The sequence below is a fragment of the Trichomycterus rosablanca genome, chromosome 9, assembly GCF_030014385.1.
Source record: "Trichomycterus rosablanca isolate fTriRos1 chromosome 9, fTriRos1.hap1, whole genome shotgun sequence".
Lineage (NCBI taxonomy): Eukaryota > Metazoa > Chordata > Actinopteri > Siluriformes > Trichomycteridae > Trichomycterus > Trichomycterus rosablanca.
Genome location: NC_085996.1, coordinates 9,384,663 through 9,412,534, shown reverse-complemented (window position 1 = coordinate 9,412,534; position 27,872 = coordinate 9,384,663). Strand labels below are relative to the sequence as shown.

At 41.5% G+C, this 27,872-nt stretch overlaps 1 protein-coding gene across 1 annotated transcript in view; it reads left to right on the top strand.

Moving 5' to 3' along the window:
- bach2b (BTB and CNC homology 1, basic leucine zipper transcription factor 2b) overlaps positions 1–27,872 on the top strand; it is a 72,394-nt gene that overhangs the window by 31,181 nt on the left and 13,341 nt on the right. Inside the window, exon 2 of the mRNA XM_063001125.1 lies at positions 14,132–14,386. Within this exon, the coding sequence (XP_062857195.1) occupies positions 14,144–14,386 (243 nt within the window). The 5' untranslated portion in view covers positions 14,132–14,143. The remainder of the gene's footprint in view (positions 1–14,131; positions 14,387–27,872) is intronic.

The following is a 27,872-nucleotide window of genomic DNA, read 5'->3' as shown; positions in this document are numbered from 1 at the left end:
GATGAAGAAAGGAAGTGGGCATGGGTTATGCGATGCGATGCAGCTGTTGTCCTGTGTTGAAGGTGCACTCAGAGGTATAATGCGTTGTTTATTTAGTAACGGCAGTCATGCATAAATATTTAAATGTAGCTGTAAGTAAGTATGAATCTACATGACCATATTAGACCATACACCGACGAGGCATAACATTATGACCACTGACAGGTGAAATAAATAACACTGATTATCTCTTCATCACGGCACCTGTTAGTAGGTGGGATATATTAGGCACCAAGTGAACATTTTATCCTTAAAGTTGATGTGTTAGAAGCAGGAAAAATGGGCGAGCATAAGGATTTGAGCGTGTTCGACAAGGACCGAATTGTGATGGCTAGACGACTGGGTCAGAGCATCTCCAAAACTGCAGCTCTTGTGGGGTGTTCCCGGTCTGCAGTGGTCAGTATCTATCAAAAGTGGTCCATGGAAGGAACAGTGGTAAACCGACGACAGGGTCATGGGCGGCCAAGGCTCATTGATGCACGTGGGGAGCGAAGGCTGGCCCGTGTGGTCCGATCCAACGTACGAGCTACTGTAGCTCAAATTGCTGAAGAAGTTAATGCTGGTTCTGATAGAAAGGTGTCAGAACACACAGTGCATCACAGTTTCAGGGCTGTTTTGGCAGCAAAAGGGGGACCAACACAATATTAGGACGGTGATCATAACGTTAGGCCTAATCGGTGTATACACTGTGTGACCAAAATATTTGGACTCCTGACCATCAGCATGTTGGACATCCCATTTAAGAAACAAGGGTATTAAAATGGAGTGACCTTTATGTGAAGAACAGGCACGCTTCTAAGAATGGATCTGTGGGAGATTTGTTGCCATTCAGTGGCTGGGCACTGATGTTGGTCAAGAAAGCCTCAACTGATGTTCCAATTCATTCCAGAGCTGTTCAGTGTGGCTGAGGTCAGGACTCATGGAGTCATGCCTTTATAGATCTTGCTTCGAGCACAGGAAATGTCCCTCCCTTAACTGTTGCTATAAAGTTGTCAACATAGACTTTCCTTAGTATAACTGATTTATTACACCTGTTATCAACTGTTGTGACTGAAACACATGAATTTAAATCAGAAATGGCGTCCCAATATTTTGTCTATATACTGTACGATTGTCTTTTTTTTTTTTTTTTTTTTGTGTAGTCGTGTTCAAGAAGTGTCCGATTATAACTTTTCAAAGCGTTCGGACAATACTCTTTGATGTTTAAGAACATCATGGGTTCAGGGCACGCACAAGCATAAGAGGCAAATGAAGTCTAACAATGAATGAATATTTAATAGAGTCTCAGGAGAGACAGTGCTTGCTCTGTTAGTGCTGCCAGACGATCTGATTGATTTTTCGCCCTGGAAGGGGTGCAGGTTTTATTTCAAGCTCATGCCTGGTTTAAAGAACAAAGGCATCGGCTTCCTGTTATTTGCTCTTCAACTTGGATTGATTCATCTGTTTGATTAAGTTTGAAATTCTATTAAGAAACGATATTACTATCTTACTGGGTTGTTAAGCATGATTCTTTCACTCAGGTTCTCATTCCATACAGTAACGTCTATAGAACATCACATTTAAATTTTATCCAGATAAAACCAGAGTCAGGAAAAAAACAAACTACACTATATGGACAAAAATACTCGGACAGACCTTCAAACTGATGAATTTGTGTGTTTTAGCTACAACGATTTTGAACAGGTGTAATAAATTAATGAATAAAAGTCAATAAATAATTATTCTTCCAACTTTACTTTCATGCAGTAGCATGACTGTACCCCTGTGCACAAAGCAAGCTCTATAAAGACATGAAGTAAAACTCGGTTCCTACTGAACAGCTTTGGAATTAATTGGAACATCAGTTGAGGCTTTCTTGACCAGTGCTTAGCCATACAATGCTCTTTTGATTGAGTGGGCACAAATTCTCATAGGCATACTTCAAAGTCCTGTGAGAAGCCTTCTCGGAAAAGTGGCCATTGTTATAACTGAAAAGAGGTCACTTTGTTTTAATACCATTTTTTAAATGGGATGTCCAGCAAGCTCATGGTCAGGTGTCCAAATACTTTTGGTCATGTAATGTATCACTTGATGGCCAGATGTACTCCAAAGCCACTTGCCATGATTAGTTTTAAGATGTTGGAAGATAAATTTAAACTCCTCCAATACTCGTCCACTATCACTAAGAGCCAGGTTAGAGTCTTGGCTGTGCCTCTGAGTCTGAGGGAGGGAAGGCCAGATTGGGATTCAATTCATTGCCACTGCAACAGCAACTCAAACAGCAACTGTTTGGTGAAGGCATCTGCACGAGCTTTGGTAAAATACATCAATGTACATTACATTATGTGCGTTCCGTTTTATATACGAGTCCATTGCTGGCTGGTGGAAAGACAAACCCAATGGTAAGACGTTTTAACACTGGGCGTCTGCTGCCCTGTTTGACCAGCATGGATGCTGAGTATGAGGCGGAAGCTGTGGGGGAAACTGGACAAGCCTGAACTCTAAAATCAAATTTTTGTACCATTTCTAAATTGTAAAACAGCATTTCTTGACCATGTCAGGTCTTTAATTGCTTCTGAAAATACTATCTTCTTTGTAATCTAGTGCCGCTTTATCATCAGTATCATCAGCAGTAGCTAACTGGAGCAAGTGCTGCTGTATTTTGAATAGCTGTCAAATTTGGCCGAGTAGATAACCTACATAATCTAACCTTCATAACCTACTTATCTTCTTATCAGGAGCATCTTTGATCAAAGAGAAGATCCCTGTTACGCACTTGTGGTTGATTATTTCATAATGTCAGTGGGGTTCAAAGTGATAAGCACTTTTAAATTGACGTGCGCTTGGCTAATAGCCTCGCTGCACATTCAGCACAAAGCATCCGAGCGAGGAAGCCATCCGAGCGAGATTCTGTTGATCGATACAATGAGCCGCGTAGACACGGAGCAGCTGCTGCTTTCAAGATTTCAAGAAATCCTGTTCATATTCTGATTCTGAAGTATTCTGTGCTCTTAATGTAGCATATTAGCTAAGAGAGAGCTAGCACAGTGCTAAGATACTGCAGGCTGAGTATGTGTGTCATCTCTGTTTGTTTGGTCAAATTGGAAATCCCCCAGAAAATAAGAAAGATGAGGAAATCAGTTCATTTTATTTTATTTTTTGAAGCCACTCTCTCTGTATATTGCTTTCACTTCCTTTTTTACAGTCTGTCTTTATGTTTAAATATCTAGTTATCTCTACATCTGTCCAAGATTGTGGACACCTGACACCCAAACATTACATTAACAACCATCTGTGTTTTTTTAATGAGTCTGCCAGCATCCAGTGATGTAGGAAGGCTTTTTACTAGATTAGATGTGAAACATTGCCACAGGGATTCACTTTTATTTCACCACAGTAGCATCTATAAGGTCCCAAATCTGTGTGTATGCCAGATTATAAAGTGTTAACAGTTTCTCCAGAGAATGTGAATGTGAAGATTGCTCTGGAGTCTACAGACTGTTTGCTTTACAACCCTCTTGGCTTGTGTCAGGGCTGCCTGACCATAAAAAAAACATCAGTTTTTTGTTGTAATACTGTTTCTTGAAGTTTTGCAACCAATGGACAGTCAGTTTTATCACTGATCCTGATCTGTCAGGTTGTCTTTTCAGTCTCTGTATTGCTGAGTTGTTGTTGCGTCTAGATGCTTCCACTTGAACAAACTGACGTTTTGGAATGGTGATTTCTATTCTAGTGCTGTGATAGGGATATATTAAAGTCACCAAGTTTTTTTGTATTTATTTAATCCAAATTTGCCCATGGAGGGCCGCTCAGGTGGCGCAGCGGTAAAACACACGCTAGAACACCAGGGCTGGGATCTCGAATACATCGTAATGAACAATGATTGGCCCATTGTTTAGATAGGGGTGGGATATTAAGCCGGATAGGGACTCTCTCATAACTAATGCAATTACGACCTCTGCTGGCTGATTGATAGCACCTGCACAGAGACAGGGAAAAGAGTGCCTTGATCAGGGTGTGTCTCTCCGTACACAGTGATGATGCGCACTGCACTCATCAAAGTGTAGGTGACAAAATGCATACGGCTGCTGCCTACGTGTCGGAGGGGACGTGGGTTAGCTAAGTTTGCCCATGGAGATTGCATAATCTTATGCTTAATGTTATGGAGCAGAAAGCAGTGAAGTGGTGAGTTAGTCAATCCTACTGGTTGGACGGGGTGTCGGTACACTTTAGCCCATGTGGTGTATTTATTTATCTATACTTTCTTTACTTCATTCCACAGTATTACTTACCTTCTAGTACTGCAAGTGTTATATAAGTGTTAAGGGACAGTTACATAAACCTTTTTGGTTTTAAGCGTCTTACAATAATAGTCACAAAAAAAGAGAGTGCTTGCTTATGCCTGATGGTTCTCTGTTATTTACAATTTAAGTGTTTTTATTTAAAAGTTAACGTACTCTTGTAAGTAACCCACTGATTGAAACACGTAAACCCACCTTCCCCAAAATTATGTAGTCAGAAATGTGTCAATATACAGTATATTAAGTATATAAATGTGTAAAGTTCTATAATGTCATTTTACTTTGTGGCATGGCCTCCAAATTCCAATTCTCCAAATTGCTGGGTATTATTATTGAATACAGCTGGAGTCTTGTCCATGCCCAAATAAACAGGGTCTGTTAAACAGTACATAAAGTAGTAGTCTCTTGATAAATGTAAGGTCTGCTGTAAATAAAAAGCTGTTGCAATATAAGGCGACGTTGTTTTGTAGCCTTTATACCCAATGGCGATGTAAAGCTTGCTTGACTGTGGAGCATGTTACCCATACTCCAACATTGTCTAATTAATGGCAGAGCTGTGTTCTTCATTCTTGGATTAAAGTTAATCATCTGGATACATTGAAGCTGACAAGGAACACTGTTTCTTGTGATTTTTAGTAGGTGCTGTCAAACTAGCCCTCTTTACATGGGCACAAAGTGATGGTACATGCCATTTTTGGACCCTTTAGATTTTTCCCAAAACCTACGACTTCAGAATTTAAAAGAACCTAAATTTGTGTTGCAATTATTCAGTCACAGTGGTAGGAATAATTGAAATCCCAATGTTGCCATTATGTACTGTACCTGTCTCTTACAAATACAGGTAAACTTTTAACATTAGCTGTACCTGCTGGATCCAGGACTGAACCTGAGCAGAAGTGGATGCACATGAATGCAGTCATGCTGACTGTGGTACAATAACAGGGTATGTTGGGCTGCACCAGCATGGTTTTAAAGATTGATACTGAATTACTGTTGATTGGGTTTAATAAAGCTCTGATGAGTCCTGGAGTGGCTTTATTTACCAATAGATTGACAGACTAAATCCACCCACTGGATGAATAATTTCAGTTATATGGATGTATTTTTTTTACATTTCCTGACCTTTAAGAAAACAAGAACGCTGGTTTGGCGTGTGGGTGGCCTAACCGCTTAAGACAGCAAAACAATGGAAAGATTAAAGTGCCCGTGATGATGCTCCTTACTTTTTCTTTTTTTTTTCAAAGAATTATGCTGCTGCAGTCTGCAGTTAGTGCTGAACATCATTTACTGTGATTAATTAATCACTTACAATTAGCTCTTTATTTCCCTCTGGTAAAGGTCTAATCAGTTAAGAAAAAATGTGCCTTATTGTTTTAATCCTCTCATCAAAATAACAGCGTTTTATGCGTTAGAGAAAAGCCTGTGATTGGTATCAGTGGATAAAATTAGACGAGATATTAATACCTTACGGAAAACTGTCATGAAACAGAATAGGTTTGATTGAGTGCCTGACCTTCTTGTCTCTACTGTCATTAGTATCATGTGAGTAGTAATTATAGATATTATCGGACCTAGCATCACTTTCAGAATGGACGAAAAATAACAAGAAACGATAGATTTAAAGAGCAAGCAAATATATACAGTTTACATGTCAAAAGTTTACATACAACATGTATGTTATGTCATGTTTGGTACTTTGTTGATCCCTCTTTTCATGCCTAAATTGTGAATGCATTTAATTTTTAATTTCCAGCAGTAAACATTTGGTTATAATATCCTAAATATGCTGTATTAGGTTGCACAAGAAGCAAAGCAGAGCTGCTGTGCTGAAGACCACACCATGTATTTGCACAAAACAGGACCCCCACAGAACAGGTATTATTTAGGTGGTGGATCATTTTCAGCACTGCAGTGACACTGACATGGTGGTGGTGTGTTAGTGTGTGTTGTGCTGGTATGAGTGAATCAGACACAGCAGCGCTGCTGGAGTTTTTAAATATCGTGTCCACTCACTGTCCACTCTATTAGATGCTCCTACCTAATTGGTCCACCTTGTAGATGTAAAGTCAGAGACGATCGCTCATCTATTGCTGCTGTTTGAGTCGGTCATCTTCTAGACCTTCATCCGTGGTCACAGGACGCTGCCCATGGGGCGCTGTTGGCTGGATATTTTTGGTTGGTGGACTATTCTCAGTCCAGCAGGGACAGTGAGGTGTTTAAAAGCTCCATGAGCGCTGCTGTGTCTTATCCTCCAGCACAACACACACTAACACACCACCACCATGTCAGTGTAACTGCAGTGCTGAGAATGATCCACCACCCGAATAATACCTGCTCTGTAGTGGTCCTGGGAGAGTCCTGACCATTAAAGAACAGCATGAAAGGGGGCTAACAAAGCATGCAGAGAAACAGATGGACTACAGTCAGTAATTGTAGAACTACAAAGTGCTTCTATATGGTAAGTAAAGCTGATAAAATGGACAGTGAGTGTATAAACAAGGAGGTGGTTTTAATGTTACAACTGATTGGTGTGTATATATACAGTATATATATATATTACTGATTTACTGTAGGCACCCTATAAAACAGTACTTATCATTTTAGTTCTTGGTTTTAATTCTTTTAGGCTGATTAAATTAAACAGCAGGTCCTTTCTGCTCCCTGCATCTTACAAGTCCTTCTCTTATAATTTTTGCCATCATGTTTTGATTTTTCACTTTTACTTTTTTGAGGGGAAGTCCAATTTTGTACATAGATGCTCTGTGTAATCTACTAATAAACTAATTCTGCACTGTGAGACGCCCTTTTGTCGAGTTATCACCTATATTTTGAGATGACAATCTTTACATAGTGTGTTCAGACAAGTTCAGATTCACTAAGGCAAATCTCCCAACCACCCCCGACCTTGTCCTCATGAAAAAAGCATGTTCTGTGAGCTGAGACTAGCAGTAAGAAATAGACATAGAAAAAGAGAGAGAGAGAGAGAGAGAGAGAGAAAGAGAGAGAGAGAGAGTTCTTTCGCTCATGCCTGAAAACCATCCTCTCTCATTACTGCAGTGTATGACAGGATGAAAATCCCCTGCTGTTGCTTCACTGTGAAAAAAATCAATTCATGTCTTTCTTCTGGTTTGTCCTACATTGATAATATATTTAATAAGTGCAGCTGTTTTCACACCTCGCAGTTGGTTCTTTAGACGTAGTTTTGTATGTTTCTATGAGCCTGGTCTTAGGTACCATTCTGCAGTCTGCCTAAAAATGCCAGTTGTGAATTTACTTCATGCATTTTAGGGCTCAGTGTACCATGTGTGAACATCATCAAAAAATCTAATTGGTTAAACATGACACTTTGATTTCCAGTTTTACTCTGGCAGGGAATGCGATAATAAGTGACAGTGATTGAAGTTAATAATCAGTACATGAATATATAATCAACCAGTTAAATATAATAGAATGCATTTATCTGTCATATATACATACTGTATACAGGTGTACAGTACAACAAAATTCTTTCTTCACATATCCCAGCTTGTTAGTAAGATGGGATCTGAACACAGGGTCAGCTATTGTATGGTGCCCCTGGAGCAGAGAGGGTTAAGGGCCTTGCTCAAGGGTCCAATAGTGGCTGAATAGCAGATCTGGGATTGAATTCTCAACCTTTTAATTGATAGCCCAAATCTCTACCCTTTCGGCTACCCCAGGCAGTCCCCAAATGCATATCAGTAGTAAAAGGTGGCACAGTGCTTGAGTGCAGTACCACTGAACTGGTCAGGCACTCTAAAGACAATTGTGTGTGTCTGAGGGAGGATAGGCTTAATGGAGAGTCATGTTGTCTCTGCATCAGCAACACCTACTGTCTGGTCATGGTGTCAGCATGTGTCCATCACTGGCCAGCATGAGTGCCATGCAAGCAGCACAGGTTGTGACTGCATTAGGGAAAAACTGCACTTGTATGTCTGTGGGAGGAAACCGGAGCTCCTGGAGGAAACCCACACATAAACCCACACAGACACAGGGAGAATACGCAAAGTCCACACAGAAAGGACCTGAACGGCTCCACCTGGGAATCAAACCCAGGACCATCTTGCTGTGAGGCAACAGTGCTACCCACCCATAGCCCCCTATGCTCAAACTAAATAACTGAATGTATGTATAAGTGTGATTCATTTCTATAGTAATAGGTAAATAAATCCAACAGCATTCATTTAGATTGTGGATTAAGGTCACGGGTTGCTTTGGGAAAATAAATAAGCTTTGAAAATCTAAAGAAATTGCCTGTCAACGAGATTTGTACTCCCGGATCAACAATGTACAGAAAACTACCACCACAGGGCTCTAAATAACATCAGCAGATTATAGATATAGATTATAGACCTCCTTTTATTTACTCTGCTCTTGCGGCAACACTGAAAATGAGTGTGTGTCGTCTATTCAGCAGAAATGCTATTAGAAAGCTTTCAGCTTCATTTACCATTAGATAATAGGGCATTTTAGGGAGATTCTGTGTAAACTAATAGCAATACAAAGCCGCACACACAGATACACGGTCATGCACTTGCATAAACGTCTATTATAATCATTCCTGCACAGCGAGCTGCACCAGCTAAAAGGCCACCATTAGTAAGTCTTCATTCCGCCCCACGTGTGTGTGAAGTGCAGCAACGTTATGAGCCATTAAGTATGTTTGGGAGGCGGGAGGGATGCAGGATGCCCGATGCTTCATGCTTAGCTAGATCACATCATTGCACTTCGGGGAGGGCACACTCAAGTGATAGGAGAGACCTAACCGGAGAGGCTGTTGTCATGGCACCCCTGATGGGGGGTTGGGAAGCCAGTGAGGAGTGATGGCACATGGGTTTGATGTCGGTCACGTGGGATGGGCTTTGTTCTGTCAGCAGCTCCCTGCTCAGTCACACCGGGGGGCCGTGGAGGTGGGGGGAGGATACGTAACACCATGCACATTGAGATTCTGTCACACACATTTTTTATTCAGGAGATGCTTATATAAAAATTGTTCTGCAGAAATATCAAATCTAAACAATTTTGCTACCTGTAAATGAATTAATCAGCCAGTTATTGACAATATAGACTCTATTCACAAGTCATACAGTGTAAATTACACCTGATTGGACTCCATTTACACGCTTCTCTAAGCACAGTGCATTATTTTTGCGGCTGAAGCCTCATCCGCCATGTCTGTGTTTTAAGAAAAAATGTAAATATATCAGAAAAATGGATTTAAAAATGTCATCTATGGATTGAAAACAAGGAAAACAGCTTAACGTGGTCTAACAGCCACAGGCTAAGCTTTGCAATTTACTATTTACTAGCAGAGCATCTGGCAAACACTGATAGTTTAATCCCAGCGGCTGGGGTTTTGTTGCAGGGGGCTTGTAAATGTGTTTATACCCCGTGTTTGAAGGCTGAAGGAGCAGAACCCAGTCCTCTTTGGAGCTTTCGATAAAAGAACAGTCATGTTTGGATAGTTTTAGTAGCAAAAAAAGACTGAAAGGTTTTATATTTTCAACCTTAAATAATTAAATAAGAATTTAAAAAAGCCGGAGAAAAACAGAGCAATGAACTCACCTCCCAGGAGTCAGTGCGGCAGTATAACCAGTAGGTGTGTGGTTTATCTGTCAAAACAGAGTACGAGAAATACATTTCAGAAGCGCTGATACAGACACAATGAGCTTATTGGTGCAGTTTGTTTGGGGGATTTTGTCATAAGCTCTGGCGTTACACAAGCTTTCAGTTATTAAAGGAATATAGTCTTACAAAAATGTTTCACTTTGGTATGAAAAGGCAGAGTCATGCCATTCTTACACCATTATAAGAAAAGCCCAAATAAAACTGAACCAGTGATCTGGATTATACAGAGCAATAAATCTACTCCCAGGAATTATTGTGGCAGCATAAACTTGGACGTGCTGAATTTATTTTTAAAAAATCAGTATGAAAGCCAGAGCTGAGTTCCTGTATAAATATAAATATATAGGGCGGCACGGTGGCTTGGTGGGTAGCACTGTCACCTTACAGCAAGAAGGTCCTGGGTTCGATTATCAGGTGGAGCGGTCCAGGTCCTTTCTTTGTGGAGTTTGCATGTTCTCCTAGTGTCTGCATGGGTTTTCTTCAGGTGCACTGGTTTCCTCCCACAGTCCAAAGACGTGCAAGTGAGGTGAATTGGAAATACAAAATTGTCCATGACTGTGTTTATATATTTATAAACAAAAACTATATATATTTGTGGTGCTAAGGTGTAAAATACACTAGCCACTAGCCCACTTTGAACCTTGGATCTCAGTGGTGCTTTCAGTCATCATGGACATGATACCACTGGACAGTGGTAGCTCTGCAGCTAAGATACTGGTCTACAATCGCCATTGTTGACATTGTTGGGCCCCTGAGCAAGGCCCTTAACCCTCAATTGCTCAAACTGTTTTCAGTCAAAATTGCTAAATGCTGTAAATGTATGTCTTGTTTTAGGGGGAAGGTGCACAGTGTCGGTCCCAAGCCTGGATAAAGAAATGGGGGTTGCATCAGGAAGGGCATCTGGCATAAAATCTGTGCCAGATCAAGAATGCAGACCAAAATTATCTTCCGTGTCGACCCCTTAATATGTAAGACAAAATCAGTCAAACAAGAATAAAAAACCTTATTGCTCACTAGCAATCGCCCACACCAGCATCACTCTTTAGTTTTGCTGTTCCACCTTTTTATTGAGCAGCGCTGGTCTCAGATTAGCATGAACGCTGCAGCAGTCCCGTGTCCCCTCGAGCGGCAAAAGCGGAACTCCGCAAAATCCTCCTCATGGTTCGTGCTTTGATCCGCTCTCCTCATAAAGCGAGCAAGCTGCTACGGTAGCAAGAAAGCAGAAGACGCCTTCAGAATAAAAAGATGAGAGAGAAAAAAAAGAAACGTGGGTGGGAAGGATGAAGACAGCTCTGCGCGACTCAGCACTTCTGATCAAAAAATCCGAAGCCCAAACCAGTCATTTGCGGCCGGTTAGTTTGTGAGCGCGTGCGTCTTCCCTGCATTCCTCGCTCGCTGCTGCGAGCCGGAAATAATCTGGCACGGAAAGTGCATACCGAGGACAAAACACCGTGTTTGGGTTCAGACAAAGCCTGCAACCACATCTGAAAATGATTCTTGGAGGACGTTTCATGTTGAGCCTTGGAAAACGGAGAGAAACTAATGTGGGGTGAGAAACAATAATTGGAACAGCATGGCAGACAACAGCTGAGGAAATCTGGATGCACAGACACATCAATGACTGCTCCCTTGGGGGTCTGAATTCTGTACAATGGCTTACAAAACACAAAACGACCTGCTGATCTCACAGATCTTTAGAAATATGCTAACAGCGCTACTAGTCGATTAGCCAACTTTTACCTTTGGTTGGAGTCAATTAGTACACTTTTAGGAGCTGACTAATTAGGAGCTGACTAATTAGGAGTTTCAGATGACCAGAGATGACGACAGAGAAAGTTCAAATTCAAGTTTAATTCATACAGATTTTTAATCATCTTCTTTTTAGCATATTTACATCATGGGATGTCAAATAAAGCTTCTTGATCAGCTCGATCTGGGCATGATTAATCAGCTGTCTCGCCCACAGTCAATACCTGAGATCTGAGCAACCCCACACACACACACTCACATCCTTCAGGCCACCATCCAGATCCAGGATACATTTAACACTGCGTGTCCTGCACATCTGTGGCCACGTCTTTACCATAGAGCTTCTGTCTACTAATGCTACTTGAAATGAGCTGGTCTTGAAACCACTGGCAGGTGTTGTAGCATCGATACTCAGTGCCAGCGTGCCAAGCTGAAGCGTTAACTTGCGCCCGGTCCGTGAGCTAATGGAAACTCCAGCACTGAAGAAATGACACCAGAGGCCCACGAGCCAGTTGCGCCTCTCACACCAAGTCTTAGCAAAAACCGCAGGGCTGAGAGCTCACAGTCTGCACTGTGGGAGTGTGTGCAAGTCTTTGTGTGTGTGTGTGTTGTGGGAGGTAGAGTGTTGTGGTTAGGATAAGGAAAGAACGAACTAGGACAAACACAGACTGAGAGCTTGTGGTGGCTCTATTTGTAGCTGTGACTGTGGTTGTAGATGCTGCATGCAGAAAAGCTGAGAGATAACAGCCAGCCAGCACTTTTCTGCTGACTAACGTGCTGGGAAAACCGCTGAATTTCAACAGCAATAACTGCTCAAACACACGACTGCTTCACACAAGACGGGTTTCCGTAGCACGGTCATGAAGGGATGAGCGACTTTCGAAACGTTCAGTGACAGACGAGTTTTGATTCTTATGTTGTGAGTAGTGAAACGGTTCTTCAGGCATGATATGAAATATTAGCCTGGGTTTGTCAGATGTCTCTGTATCGGCGAAAATCCCGCTGAGAAAGCGCTCATAAAATCTAGATAAATGTTCTGTAGGGAAAGCCCGCTCATGATTACGTCTATACTGCCCACAAGCTAACTCTGATATTAAGCCTAACACGTACAGTTTAACCCATCTGAAGTTAATTGTTGGGTCAAATGGTTTGTACAGACCATGAAAACAAAATAATATATATATACACTGATCAGCCATAACATTTAAACCACCTCCTTGTTTCTACACTCACTGTCCATTTTATGAGCTCCACTTACCATATAGGAGCTCTCTGTAGTTCTTCAATTACTGACTGTAGTCCATCTGTTTCTCTGCATGCTTTTTTAGTCCCCTTTCATGCTGTTCTTCAATGGTCAGGACTCTCCCAGGACCACTACAGAGCAGGTATTATTTAGGTGGTGGATCATTCTCAGCACTGCAGTGACACTGACATGGTGGTGGTGTGTTAGTGTGTGTTGTGCTGGTATGAGTGGATCAGACACAGCAGCGCTGATGGAGTTTGTAAACCTCACTGTCACTGCTGGACTGAGAATAGTCCACCAATCAAAAATAACCAGCCAACAGCGCCCCGTGGGCAGCGTCCTGTGACCACTGATGAAGGTCTAGAAGATGACCAACTCAAACAGCAGCAATAGATGAGCGATCGTCTCTGACTTTACATCTACAAGGTGGACCAACTAGGTAGGAGTGTCTAATAGAGTGGACAGTGAGTGGACACAGTATATAAAAACTCCAGCAGCGCTGCTGTGTCTGATCCACTCATACCAGCACAACACACACTAACACACCACCACCATGTCAGTGTCACTGCAGTGCTGAGAATGATCCACCACCTAAATAATACTTACTCTGTGGTGGTCCTGGGAGAGTCCTGACCATTGAAGAACAGCATGAAAGGGGACTAACAAAGCATGCAGAGAAACAGATGGACTACAGTCAGTAATTGCTGGGATTGCCTTCACCGCTGAGGAAGCATCAGTCATTTTATCGCTTTAAATTAAGGCACCTTAGTAGGCAGCATTTTAAGGTATCTAAGAATTCAGGCAGCTTCTTCTCGGAAGCTTAGGAGAAGAAGGTTGGAATTAGTAAAACTGGTTGACTAGTAGAACTATTTAGTATAACCGATCAATTAGTATAACTATTTAGTATAACTGGTTGGCTAGTCACTTAGTCAATAACTAGGTTTTCTAATTGGCTGGTCGACCAGTTTTCCAAAAACTTTTTAAGTAGTGAGTATTGATCAACTAGTTAGCGTGTCAGTCCTTATCATTTGGTTAAAGATATGAGAGGTGGTCATGGTGACTGTTGATATAGCAAAACAGTGGATTAGGGTAATGTGAGTACCTGGTCAAAGACCCAACAAGGCTGTTATAATGTTAAACCTAACAGTCCTCTCTCTGTTTCCGTCCCGTGCAGGGTGAGTGCGGTATGTCCGTGGATGAGCAGCCGGAGGACCCGATGTACGTGTATGAGTCGACGGTGCACTGTTCCAACCTCCTGCTGGGCCTGAACGAGCAGCGCGAGCGCGGCCTGCTCTGCGATGTCACCGTGCAGGTGGAAGGCAAGCAGTTCCGCGCCCACCGTGCCGTACTGGCAGCCTGCAGTGGCTACTTCCTGCAGGGCCTGGTGGCACACGGAGACAACGAGCTGGTCTTCACCATGCCCGATGAGGTACGTGTACACACCTGTGTGCTCTTCTTTACCACATGTGGCACTGCAGCCTAAACTGTGTGCAGTTTTTCAGAACTATCAGTCCAGGTAGCATACATTTATACGTACTTGGGAAGTCCAAGCATATATACGTGGGAACTATTTGGTATGGTTCCTAGATAGGTAGCATTTTTGGAAGGGTTTGTGCTCCTCAGATAAGTTTTAAAGAGGAGCATCGCTGGTCACTAGATAGGTCTCGAGATTGAGAGGTAGGGTGGACCTCTGAGCCATCGTTTTCTGTTAATTACATTCAAGAACACAAGTTTAAACCTAGCCTGATGTTAGTGACAGCATGGATTTGCCTAAATAGTCTTGTTATCTGCCCTCGACATGTCAGTTGGTGCAATGGCTACTTGAAAGTGAGTGATTAATGCACTATGATGGACTTCTGCCCTTTCCAGCTGTTATTCCTGTCTTGTCCTGTTCCCACAGACTCTTTGTCGCTCTGTACACTTTGTCACCGCCCATACACCATTTATTAATCAAAACAGACCCCTGTAAGAAACCCATTAAGCAGATGTTATTTGGGTGAAGGACCATTCTCAGCTCTGTAACGACACCAGTGTGGTAATGACATAGTAGTGAGTGTTGAACTGCTTGAAGGTATCTATCAGGTGCAGCAGTGTTGTTAGGATTTTTAAACACCTTGGTGTCAGTGTTGGGAGGAGAATATTGCTCCAACCAAAAAATCCTGCATCTTGTGATCAGAGAGTGTCCACTGATAAAAGACAGGAGGAAAATAGCTCTAGTCTCTACTGTACATCTACAACCAGTTCCTAATAAAAAGGCCAGTAAGTTTAATCAGTATTAATCAGTAATTCACAACAATACTGCTATACCTGATACACTCATACAAGTACATCATACGCTGAGCATCATCTGGTAGGTGGGCTCCTATAATGGTCCCTTTAAATTGATAAATGGGGTAAAGGTTTGATGACACTGTACCAAACAACATTTGGGCATCAATCAGTAATTGTATACCCTCAATGTTCATCTGTATGGCCAGATAGCTGTTTCTAATAAAGTGCTTATCCAGAGTACACACACTGTATTGTACATACACCATAAACCAGACCTGCTGGAGCTTATTAACATAGTTATCACACACATGACATCTGTCTTCCAGCAGATTGTTTTTCATTGTGCCGTTAACAGGAAGGTGGGGATGAAACCTTCCAAAAAATCCATCATGTTCTGGTTCTCTGTCAGAACATACATTCCCGGCTCGCAGAAGAAATCCCAGGGAGGCGGATTCCTGTGAAGTGACAGATCTTCTGCTCGTACGCTCTTTCTCATTTCTTCTGATTTAATCTTTCTAGCTCAGACTCTCAGGTGTGAGTGAGAACGAGGGTAAAAAGTGACAAGCGACGAGGTGGGAGCGGGGAAAAGACAAAACCTCAGAGAGCTCGTCTTCACCTAGAGTGAGAACGTGAACATTTGGCACCGAAACAGTGGTTTCAGTCACTGTTAAGCAGATTCACAGTACCACAAGATGCTCTGTAATTGGGGAAGGTGTTAATTAGAGATTTCCCACTGGTGGTCAGGAAAGAGAAAAGTGTCTGGAAGAAAACACTGCCAGATCTGGAATGCGGACCAGAATGATGTACAATGTCGCGACCCCGCCACACACCATTTATCAATCAAAATAGACCCCCATAGAAAACATAGTGACCAGATGTTATTTGAGTGATGGACCATTCTCAGCACTGTAACAACACCAATGTGGTAATGACATGTTAGTATGTGTTATACTGTATAAAGGTATCTATCAGGTGCAGCAGTGTTGTTAGGATTTTTTCTGACACCTTGGCATCAGTGCTGGGATGAGAATATCGCTCCAACCAAAAAACATGTCCCGTTATCAGAACGTGTCTACTGATAAAAGATTAGTGGAGGATTAACACACATTCAAAAATAGCTCTAGTCTACTGTACACCTACAACCAGTGTGAACAGGGTGTATTCCTAAAAAGAGGCCAGTAGGTTTAATTAGTATATATTAGTAAATCCCAACAACACTGCTGTACCTGATACACTCATACAAGTACATCACACACTACCATGTCATTACCATGTTAGTCACATTGCAGTGCATCTGATAGGCTCCTATACTGATTCCTTTAAATTGATAAATTGGGTACAGTGGGGTGACAAAGTGTACCGAACAACATTTGGGCATCAGTCAGTAATTGTATACCCACAATATCAGGAATGTATACCAGAATGATGTATAGTGGCAACCCCTGAATACGGTAGCAGCCAAAATTTCTTTAATTTCCTTCGGGATCAATAAAGTATCTATCTATCTATCTATCTATCTATCTATCTATCTATCTATCTATCTATCTATCTATCTATCTATCTATCTATCTATCTAAAAGAAAAAAAAAATACATGATTGATCATTCAGGATGCCCCTTATGATGCCCTTTTTGGCACACTGCATTTGATTGCCAAACTTTCTTATCCTTTTACGAAGACTGAGGTTAAAGATGCGTGTCTGGCGTTCAGCCCCTCAAGATCGTGACCTGAGTTTTTGAGAGGTCAGCTGAAGGCTGTGAAGAAATTCACACAGCAGACAAAGACTAACCCTCCCCATCCTCCCTTCATCCCCACGACCCAGCACGCTCTCGCTCTTTCCTACCCGCCGACATGACCTTGTTTATTGTTGAACGGAAGGGGCCGCTTAGAGCCGGTGACATCATCGGTGTTAGCCAGTGTGCCTATAGCACAAAGAGAGAGGGGCTATTGATCGTCTCTTTGTTAGATCCTGAACAGATCAGAAACACAACAAAGAGGAAAGAAACTTAGCATTGGTCCATAGTGTGTAGATCTATCTTCCTTTGGTGTTCTGTCCGGTCCCAGTGAACTTTGGGAACCAGAATAATAAGGACGAGTGCGTACCCACTGTTTAGGAGTTTAACAGCAACAATGTTTGGTATTCGATGTTTGAATCTTCAGCTGTGATGCTTCAGCGTGTGGACAAATTGGATTTGGTGGAATTTGTGTTCAAGGACACTTCAGACTGCCACTGAACAAGGAAATTCTAGTATTTTACGTATAAAGTGTAAATGTCCAACGGATTCAGCATGTGTGTGTTTTTGTGTGTTTTATATACCTCCACTGCAAATGTTCACCTTTATGTCCATAACATCTTTTGACTTGAAGTACACGATATGAACTGGGACACCCCTTCTGATTTTTTAAATGATGTTTCAGCCACAACAATTCTAACAAGCGTAATAAATCACTTATATAAACAGTGTAGGGAAGGCCATTTCCATTTCAAGCATACCTGTCCCCCTGTATAGTTCTATAAAGACATGAAGCAAATCTTGGTTTACAGAAACTCCAGTCCTGCCCTCAGTCCCACTGAACAGCTCTGGAATGAACTGAATCCGTTGAGGCTTTCTTGACCAACATCAAGTACCCAGCCACACAAATGCTCTTTTACCTAAATGGGCACAAATTCCCCACAGACATACTTTAAATTCTTGTGAGAAGTCTTCTCAGAAGAGTGGATATTGTTCTAGCTAAAAATATCACATAGAGGTCGATTAATAGCATTAACATAGCATAGCTTAATAGCATTTGTTTTCAAAATTAGATGTCCAACAATCTCATGCTCAGGTGTCCAAATACTTTTGACCATATAGCGTATAAACAAATAGGTTTAAAAAAAACTTAATTGAAACAATGGAAAACTATTCATTGAAATTGTATAAATGTATATATGTGATTACGATTCACGCTTCAGAGATTTTCATACAGTTTCTAATAATGAGTTGGAATATTGATTGTAAGTGATTAGCGCCCTCTAACGCCTACAGTGGGTTTCAGGTCTTCAAAACGAACCCTAATTAGAACTGTGGCAACATAAGTGTGTGTGTGTGTGTGGATGTGTGTGTGTGGATGTGTGCTTGTGTAGGTATTTAGCTGTGTGTGCGTTCACTTGGGTATGTGTGTACGTATGTATGTGTGTTTGTGTAGGTGTTAGCATGTGTGTGTGTGTGTGTGTGAGGGTGTGTAGGTGTTTAGCTGTGTGTATGTATACACTTGGGTATGCGTGTGTATGTGTGTTTGTGTAGGTGTTTAGGTGTGTGTGTGTATATGTACACTAGGGTATGTGTGTGTATGTGTGTTAGTGTATATGTTTAGGTGTGTGTATACACTTGGGTATGTGTGTACCTATATGTGTGTGTGTGTGTGTAGGTGTGTGTGTATACACTTGGCTATGTGTATATATGTGTGTTTGTGTAGGTGTTTAGCTGTGTGTGTGTATACACTTGGGTATGTGTGTGTATATGTGTGCTTGTTTAGGTGTATGTGTATACACTTGGGTATGTGTGTGTACATGTGTGTGTGTGTGTAGTTGTTAGTGTGTGTGTGTAGGTGTTTAGGTGTATGTGTATGCACACTTGGGTATGTGTGTGTGTTTGTGTAGGTGTTTAGGTGCGTGTGTGTATACACTTGGGTATGTGTGTGTATATGTGTGCTTGTTTAGGTGTATGTGTATACACTTGGGTATGTGTGTGTATATATGTGTGTATGTGTGTTTGTGTAGATGTTTAGGTGTGTGTATACACTTGGATATGTGTGTACATGTGTGTGTGTGTAGTTGTTAGTGTGTGTGTGTAGGTGTTTAGGTGTATGTGTATGCACACTTGGGTATGTGTGTGTGTTTGTGTAGGTGTTTAGGTGCGTGTACACTTGGATAAGTGTGTACGTGTGTGTGTGTGTGTGTGTGCTGCACTTGAAGCTGAGTGGTTGAGTAGTGTCACTATGATTCAGCAGCGTTTGGTGTAGAAGTGTGTTTATCATTGTGGTGTGTGAGTGATTCAGCACTGGAACTCACTCTCACACACACACACACACACACACACACACACAGGTCCACATTAGAATGCTGTTCTAACTGTTATGATTTAAATTATAGTGTGTTTTTAATGTTTTTTTTAATAATGGGAAGTGGGTGTCCGACACATATAGTAGAATTGATTGTGAGACTGAGAACCTCAGATTTCCACAGGCGCACTCCAAAATCTTTTTTTGGTTTAAATTTTTCAGTATTTGACAGTAACATATCCAAAGCAATAATAAATGACTTTTACACCCGGTAAAAAGTTGTAGCACCTGAATCTAGAACGAACACATTCATTAAAACACCCATGTAGAGGTGAGACGATCTGATGGCGCCAATTTTCACTACACGCTAAACATCAACGCCAAATCTCAAACATAACAAGGCATTTCGATTGGTGGCGTTTTATACTCGTTATCACCACGTCTGCATGATCAGAGCTTGCATATTTTAGCTCTGGCAGGTGTAATGTGGCTGAGGTGCAGAAAAAAGCAACAGCACCTTTTACATTAGCTGGAAAACTGAATTTCCTCAGGGAAGTGACAGTATCACAGCCGTCACTGAAAGTACAAACCATACATGTTTCTAAATTCAGATTAACGTTAGGAAAGGTGGAGTGTTATTTAGGACGTTTTTAGAACTCTTAACATATTAACATGGTTTTAATACTGCTTAACGAACATTTCATTTCCTCGGTTTGAAACTCAGCGTTGCCAGCAGTCGGCTGGGTGCCATCTGGCGGGCATAATTGGCAGTGCCTGCAGCAGATACTAATTGGCCACCGTATCTGCAGGGTGGGGGCCGGACTATGTGTGTGTGGGTCTTCATACGCTGTGTAAGGACCCTGATTGACAGCGACGTGCTCTCCTCGGATGCAATCGGGTATCCCTCAGCAGCGGAAGACAAATTGAAAACCGGGAGGAAAATGGGGAGAAAATGCATTAAAAAAACCAAAACAATGCACAAATGCAAGTAATAATACAGCCACTGACTGTGGGAGCACTTGTTGTTTATCTTTCTTCCAATTAAAGCATCTATTTACATACCAACAATTCCACCTAATGTTCAGTGTTTGTTTTGACAATTTAACATTATTACACTCAGGACTTCCAGGCCTTGTTGGAGAAATCGTCACATTTTTTTTTTACAAAATGAGCAGGGTACACAGATGGTTGAACTGATCTGTGCTGAACACCTCCTACATATTAGCTTGACCTGACACCAGCTTGGTCAGTAATTGGCTATGCTATGGAAGTGATTAGTATTAGTGTAGGCGGCCAGCAGTGAGTTGCAGGGTCAGCAGGGGCCACGACTCGGTCAGACTCTAAATAAAGACTAATCCTTTTCCCTGGTCTGTCTAACAGCCAGGCCTTATTTGGAAATGGTTGTGGCTGCTGGACAGGCAGAAGTGAAAGGTAAAAAAGATTTTTTTTTTCAGCCAGAATGTCAGCCACCTTTCTGAGAGGGCTTGTCACAAGACTTTGTAGTATGTCTGTAGGAATTTGTGCCCATTCAGTCAAAAGAGCATTTTATGGCTGGGCACTGATGTTGGTCAAGAAAGCTTCAGTTGATGTTCCACTTCATTCCAAAGCTGTTCAGTGGTCCTAGGCGGCACATTGGATAGTGCTGTTGCCTCATAACAAGAAGGGCCTGGGTTCAGCTCCTCAGCCATGTGGCCAGGGTCCTTTCTGTATGGAGTTTGCATGTTCTCCCTGTGTCCATGTGTTTTTTTTCTGGGTGCTTCAGTTTCCTCCCACAAGTCCAAAAACATGCAGTTGGGTCAATTGGAGCTACTAGAAATTGCTATAAGTGTGAATGTGTGTGTTAGCCCTGTGATGGATTGGCAACCTGTCTGGGAAGTTTCCTACAATAAATGAATGAATGAATTTGTCACCCCAATCCCTTTTCTCCAACACAACATTCATGAAGTTCACCACCTGAAGTAGATGATTGATGGGAATAAGAAGTATAAACCAAACCAACTTCAGTGGTTCCTAGTGACTCCCATCAATCGGCCATGGTGAGGACATGACCTCTGGAGGTCCGCAGCTCTCCGTTATCTGCAGTCTGAAGGGATTAGTTATCACACTGATTTAATCCACGCAGCGCTAATCCTGCTGTACAAACACTGTAATACTGAGAAAGGACCACGTGATCGAGCTTTAAAAGAGAAATCACAGTCTCCCTGTGTTACTAAAGTTACCGCGGTGTGTGAAGCTAATGATGCTTTAAAACTGCTGCGTCGCTTCAAAGGACTTTAATAGTAGTGCTCTTTAATGTTCCTTTAAAGGCTATAAGACTATAAATGTTCTAACGTATTCCAGAGTTGTTTTAGATCTATTTTAGTTAGAAGAATCTAGAAGCCTTTAATGTCCTAAAAAGTTCCTCAAAAAGTTCAAAAACACTCCAAAAGGCTTCAGAACCATCTAGTATCTCAACAGGTTCCAGAGCTTATTATCTTTTCTAAAGGTTTCAAAACACTTATGTGTTTTAAAACGTTCCAGACGTTTGCTGTTAAGAGGAGTTTCAGAACCCTTTAATTCAACAGCAATTCCAGAGGGTTCCAGAATCTTCCAGAATCCTGTTGTGCAGAAGTGTTCTGAAACCCCCTACAATTCTAAACAGGCTGCAATAATAAATAATAATAATAATAATTTATTTTATTTGAAAAGCACCTTTCATGACACCCAAGGACACTGTACAATAAGAATATAGAAAATCTAAGCAAAATAAATAAAATACCAATTTACTAAGCAAAAAATAAATAAAAAAAATACACATTTAGCAATAAATAAATAAAATACACATTTACTAAGCAAGAAATAAATAAAATACACATTTACTAGGCAAGAAATAAATAAAATACACATTTACTAAGCAATAAATAAATAAAATACACATTTACTAAGCAAGAAATAAATAAAATACACATTTACTAAGCAAGAAATAAATAAAATACACATTTACAAACATAGGAAACACCAAACATGTGGCACAGTTCTGAGTCAGCTGGAAAAGATGTTTTGAGGGGGTTTGAACGCTGCTGCAGATGAGATTTCTGTACTTCTGGTGGGAGGAGCCTAGCATCACCTTGGCAACCTCACGCCGTTGCAGTGACCAGAGTGAGGGAATGTTGCTGTTAGCATGCTGTTGGTAAACAGAAGTCCGACCTGAGGCTCGGTGGGAATATTTAGGCCTTTGCAAAATACCAGGGTCGCGGTGGAGCAGTAAAGATGTTGGAGGTTTATACCGTGAATGTCCCAGAGCATAGAGTTCACTGTAAGAGCGCTCCATCGTCATGATGAGACGTTGTCTAGACCAGAAAAGTTGCAGAGACTCCAGCCATCCAATCCCAGCAGCCAAAGGAGCAATTCAAAACCATCCACACTGACAGTTAGACACAACAGCAGATGTTACACAGAGCAGCGGACACAGAAAACAGTTAATCCGCTAACTCTCACTGCTCCGGATACACCGCTCCACATCATAGAAGCATCAGCAGCACAAGCACAGTAAAAAAGATCCCAAATCCAATGCATAAAATCCAGTAAAATGTTTCGTGCAGTGTTTTCGTTCAAACAGTTTCACCGGGGGAGAACCACCAACACACCAGCATAACTCTCACGACCCAAAAATGCACAAATGGCTAGTGACCAATAGTCAATAGCAATAGTCTAAATGGTTTTGAAACCATGGATGAAGTGCACCTGTAATCCTAGTGTTGTTGTTTTTTTTAATGTAGCATTTTGGAACTGTGAAATGATACACATCGATAATGATCGATGTACTGTTAGTCAGCGGATTGAACATTGCAGCATCTAAGTGTGTGTGTGTGTGTGTGTGTGTGTTACTGCATGCTTTTGGCTTGTTAGCATTCACAACATGTAGGAATTTGCCAGAGCACAACAGAGAACATAAATTAGCATAAATTAGCTATCCTCACTGTAGAGGGGTGAAATAGTGACATGGGAGAGGGAAGTGTGTATGTGTGTGTGTGTGTGTGTGTGTGTGTGTGTGTGTGTGAGAGAGAGAGAGAGAGCGGTGGGGGGTTGACAGTATTCCATGACCTGCTTATGAAGAGGATTATTTTGGCGGGATTCCTGGATGTTTCTTTGTTCTATTGCACTGCAGATCATGTGATGCTCTTCATATAATTTCCATATTAGTAAAGTAAATAAATAAAGTAATTATTTTTTAAATGTAGAAATAAAACCTGGGGGTCACAGGTAGTAAAATGCACAAGTATTGGGACACCCCTTCTAAATATTGAGTTTAACCACAGCAATAGCTAACAGGTGTAATAAATCAGCTATATAAAGGAAATTGTATGCTTTCAACTTTGCAGCAACAGTTTAAGGAAGGCCCTTTCCTTTCCAGCATGACTGTGCCCCTGTACACAAAGCAATATCTATAAAGTCATGAAGAAAAGCTCAGTTTAAAGAAGCTCCAGTGTCCTGCACAGACAGCCGCACTGAACAGCTTTAGACTTTCTTGACCAACATCGGTGCCCAGCTATAATGACGCTGTTTTAACTGAATAGGCACAAATTCCTACAAACATACTTCAAAGTCTTGTGTCTTCTCAGTTTTTATGTTTAAAAGGATCACGTAGAGGTCACTCCATTTGTTTTTGAAAAGGGATGCCCAACAAGCTTGTGGTCAGTCGTCCAAATAGTGTATTTTACATATTGTAAAACAAAAAACAACAGACACAGACAACTAGATCTAGACTCATTGTTTCAAATGGAACTTACAGTAATAAAAATGTTAGAAAAGTGAAACAGTTAAAACTTATACGGACTGTTTTTGGACTGTCCGTAACTATTGGACTGTTTTCACTAGCAATTAGTCATGTTTTTATTGTTACTTCACTTTCACATGCTGTAATTTATTTATTTTTCACATTTAACATAGTGTATCCTTTCAGTTTCACTCTTCTCAATCGGAGCGGGGGTCAGCACCAGTGGAAAGAAAGCATAACGCAATTGGGTAAAAATTGGACACGCTAAAATATCAGGAGAAAAAGGGGAAAAAATGCATTAAAAAATTGTGTATTCTTGTAAAAGTGGTAGTTTGGGTGTGCAGGTAATTTGTCCAATACACTAACATACCATAAGAAAGCCACCAATTTGGCTGAGTGTCCACAGAAACACAATTGGCTGTATTTGAGGGAGGGAAGGTCAGACGGGGTCTCTTTCCCTTTTAGGGTCTCTCTTTCTCTTTTGGACTCTGCGATTTGTCCGGGTGCCTGCACAGGGTGAGGAGGTGGGGGTCATATGGAGTAAAACAGCCTTACATTTTTTACATTTACATTTTCTGCATGCTTTTATCCAAAGCGACTTACTGTACTGTGACAGTGTACTGTCTAAGCAACTGAGGATTAAGGACCTTGCTCAAGGGCCCAACGGTGACAACCTGGCAGTGGTGAGGTTTGAACCAGCAACCTTCTGATTACTAGTTCAGTACCTTGTCCAGCTAGGCTACAACTGTCCTTGTGTCCGAACACTGGCAGGTAAAAAAAATGAAGTTTATTATCATTGCTTAGTAGGCAAGCTAATTAAGCCTTTAATATAAAATAAGAAGTGCTTATTTGTGATACTTTGGTAATTAAATTGAGCGTGGTATTGGTATTGTGATACTGATGTTGTATCGTGGTATTGTCCAGCTGTAAAAGGAAGAAGGAAATACAGAGAGGAAGAAAGCAGGTCCGGTTGAAAATAAACAACCCAGATCTGTCAGGCTGATAGATGGGGGTCTTTGTGTGTTCGTAGTGTTCGCTGTTAACAGCTCGGCTCTTCATATGTCAAAGTCCTTCCGTTAATGAGCTTCACTTCCTCTCTTTTCCCTCCTTTTCTTTGTTAATCATCTTTCATTTCCTCTTTTTTGTTTTCTTGCCGTGTAGTACTGTAGTGGTCGGTGTAGAAGCCTGTTCTTTAAATGAACGTGTGTCTGTACATAGGTGTGTGTGTGAAGGCACAGATGCTGCGGGCTCCATTGTGATAGTGTGGCTGTACGCAGCTGCTGATGTCAGCTAAAAGCAGATCCAGCGTTTGCTCAGCACTTCTACTCGCTGGGCGAGAGACATTGAAACAAAGAAAGAGAGAAACTCGTATAATCTGTATTTATTGTTCTAGCTCGCTCTGTTTCTGGGTTTTGTTTTGTCTACCACGATCATGTGTGTCCAATAGGCTGTACTTTTCCCCTTTTCTATAAATATATGCATACACACATTCACAATGCACCCGCACACACACATACACACACCACACGGAGATTACGAGTCAGCAGCTTCCTCTCAATAGTGACTGATCACTTCTGCTGCTGCATCCCATCACCCTGTGTGTCACACTGCCCATCACCATGTGTATCAAACTGCCCATCACCCTGTGTGTCACACTGCCAATCACCCTGTGTATCAAACTGCCCATCACCCTGTGTATCACACTGCCCATCACCCTGTGTATCAAACTGCCCATCACTCTGTGTATCAAACTGCCCATCACCCTGTATATTTCACTGTCCATCACCCTGTGTATCTCACTGCCCATCACCCTGTATATTTCACTGTCCATCACCCTGTGTATCTCACTGCCCATCACCCTGTGTATCAAACTGTCCATCACCCTGTGTATCTCACTGCCCATCACCCTGTGTATCTCACTGCCCATCACCCTGTGTATCAAACTGTCCATCACCCTGTGTATCTCACTCCAAACGACAAGTCCAAAGTCAAAAGACGTCATATCTGTACATTTTATAAATGTACTTATTCTCTGATAGCACAGTACTGTGCAAACAACTTAGATTTTTTTGTTTTAGCAATAGTATAACGACCATATTGTCCAAATTGATGGGATCATGAATGCTGAAACGTACAGGCAGGTTTTCATTCATCGTGCCATTCTTGGGAATGGTTTTATTTTTCAGCATTTTATCCATCCCCAGCAGATTTGGAGAAAAAAACAGCTGATAAAACACTGACAGGCATGAATATCATGGCAGTATGGGATCACCTAGACAGAGAAATAAATAAAAGACAGCCTACATCTAAAGAAGACCTCTGAGAAGTGCTATAAGAAACCTAGAACAATGTACCTGAGGATTACTTCAGAAAACTTCAGGAGAGTTTTACCAAAAGGGTTCAAGACCTCAAGAAAGATATTTTCTGTTTGGATCCATATGAAGAGATACATAAATATGAATGATCATTAAAACTTACACTATACTGATGTTCCTTTTACTGTATTATCATTGTAGCAGTTTCAGTCCAATTTCAGAATCAGTTTTTTTGCACCATGTGTTTTTCTTTATCTGGTATTTACACTACTAACTGGTGAGTGACTCACCAGTTTAAGGCATTCCCTTCTGCTTTTCTCTTTAGCTTTGCATGTTTTTCCACATGGAAAGATCTACCCACTGCAAGCCTTGCTGTTTTTAATACCCAGCTTTTCCAGACTGTCCCTCCAGGATAAGCAGCCAGAGTATGATTGCAATTCAGCAGGGCTTTCCTTTCCTAGCGCTGCTCTTAACATAAACAATAGATCCAAACAGCGAGTGAAGAGTGCTTTCTCCAGCGGTCATTGAAAACACACCGTTCCAGTGGTCTTCTCGGGTATGTGAGCTGGGATAAGTTGTCTTGCCAGAGGTTTTACGTCATCCAAACAGAGAAGAGAAAGCTTTGTTGAGGGGAAACAATGCTGGTTCAGATCAAAGTTGAGCCATTGTAATGGTTTTCTGAATCTGGAGGACCTAGTGTGTGGCCTGGACCAGAACATGACCAATAACTCAAAGGGGCAGATACTTGGAGTCAAGTCAGATTCATTCCACTAGTCTACATTTTCCACAGGTTAGGGTGCTATAGAGCTAGAGAGGGATGGGAGGACGTTTAAACAAGAAGAAGCAAAGGTTTGAATTTGATTTCAAGCCAAGATGTTCCAGAACTGCAAGACTCTTTTAATTCATCATGCTATTCCTTCTGGAAAGCATCTGATTGGGAATGGTTTTATTTTTTTAGCATGATATCGATCCCCAGCACACTGATAATGTGGTGAAATCAGATTTGGATAGAAAAAACAGCTGATTAAAATGCTGACAGGCATGGTACACACTATCTTGGGGTAGCAAACTATTGTCTAGCCCTCAGGATTAAACTTGGTACCGTACCCCTTTAAGGGTCTACCACCTAGGCCAGGCAAGGTATATAATTTCAAGCCAAGGTATTCCAGACCTGCATGAAGTCTGTTTTAATTCATCATGCCATTCCTTCTGGAAAGCATCTGATTGGGAATGGTTTTATGTTTCAGCATGATATTGATCCCCCGCACACTGATAATGTGGTGAAATCAGGTTTGAAGAGAAAAACAGCTGATAAAACACTGACAGTCATGGTATACATTATCTTGGGGTAGCAAAACTGTTGCCTAGCCCCCAGGATTAAACTTTAGGGTCTACCACCAAGGCCAGGCAGCTGACACCATCTACTCAGGCTGCTCAGGACAAAAAGATGTTTGAAATTGACCTTTGATACCTTAAAATGTGGTTAATTGTTACCTGCCAACATGCCGCCGTGGTTACATTTGATTGTG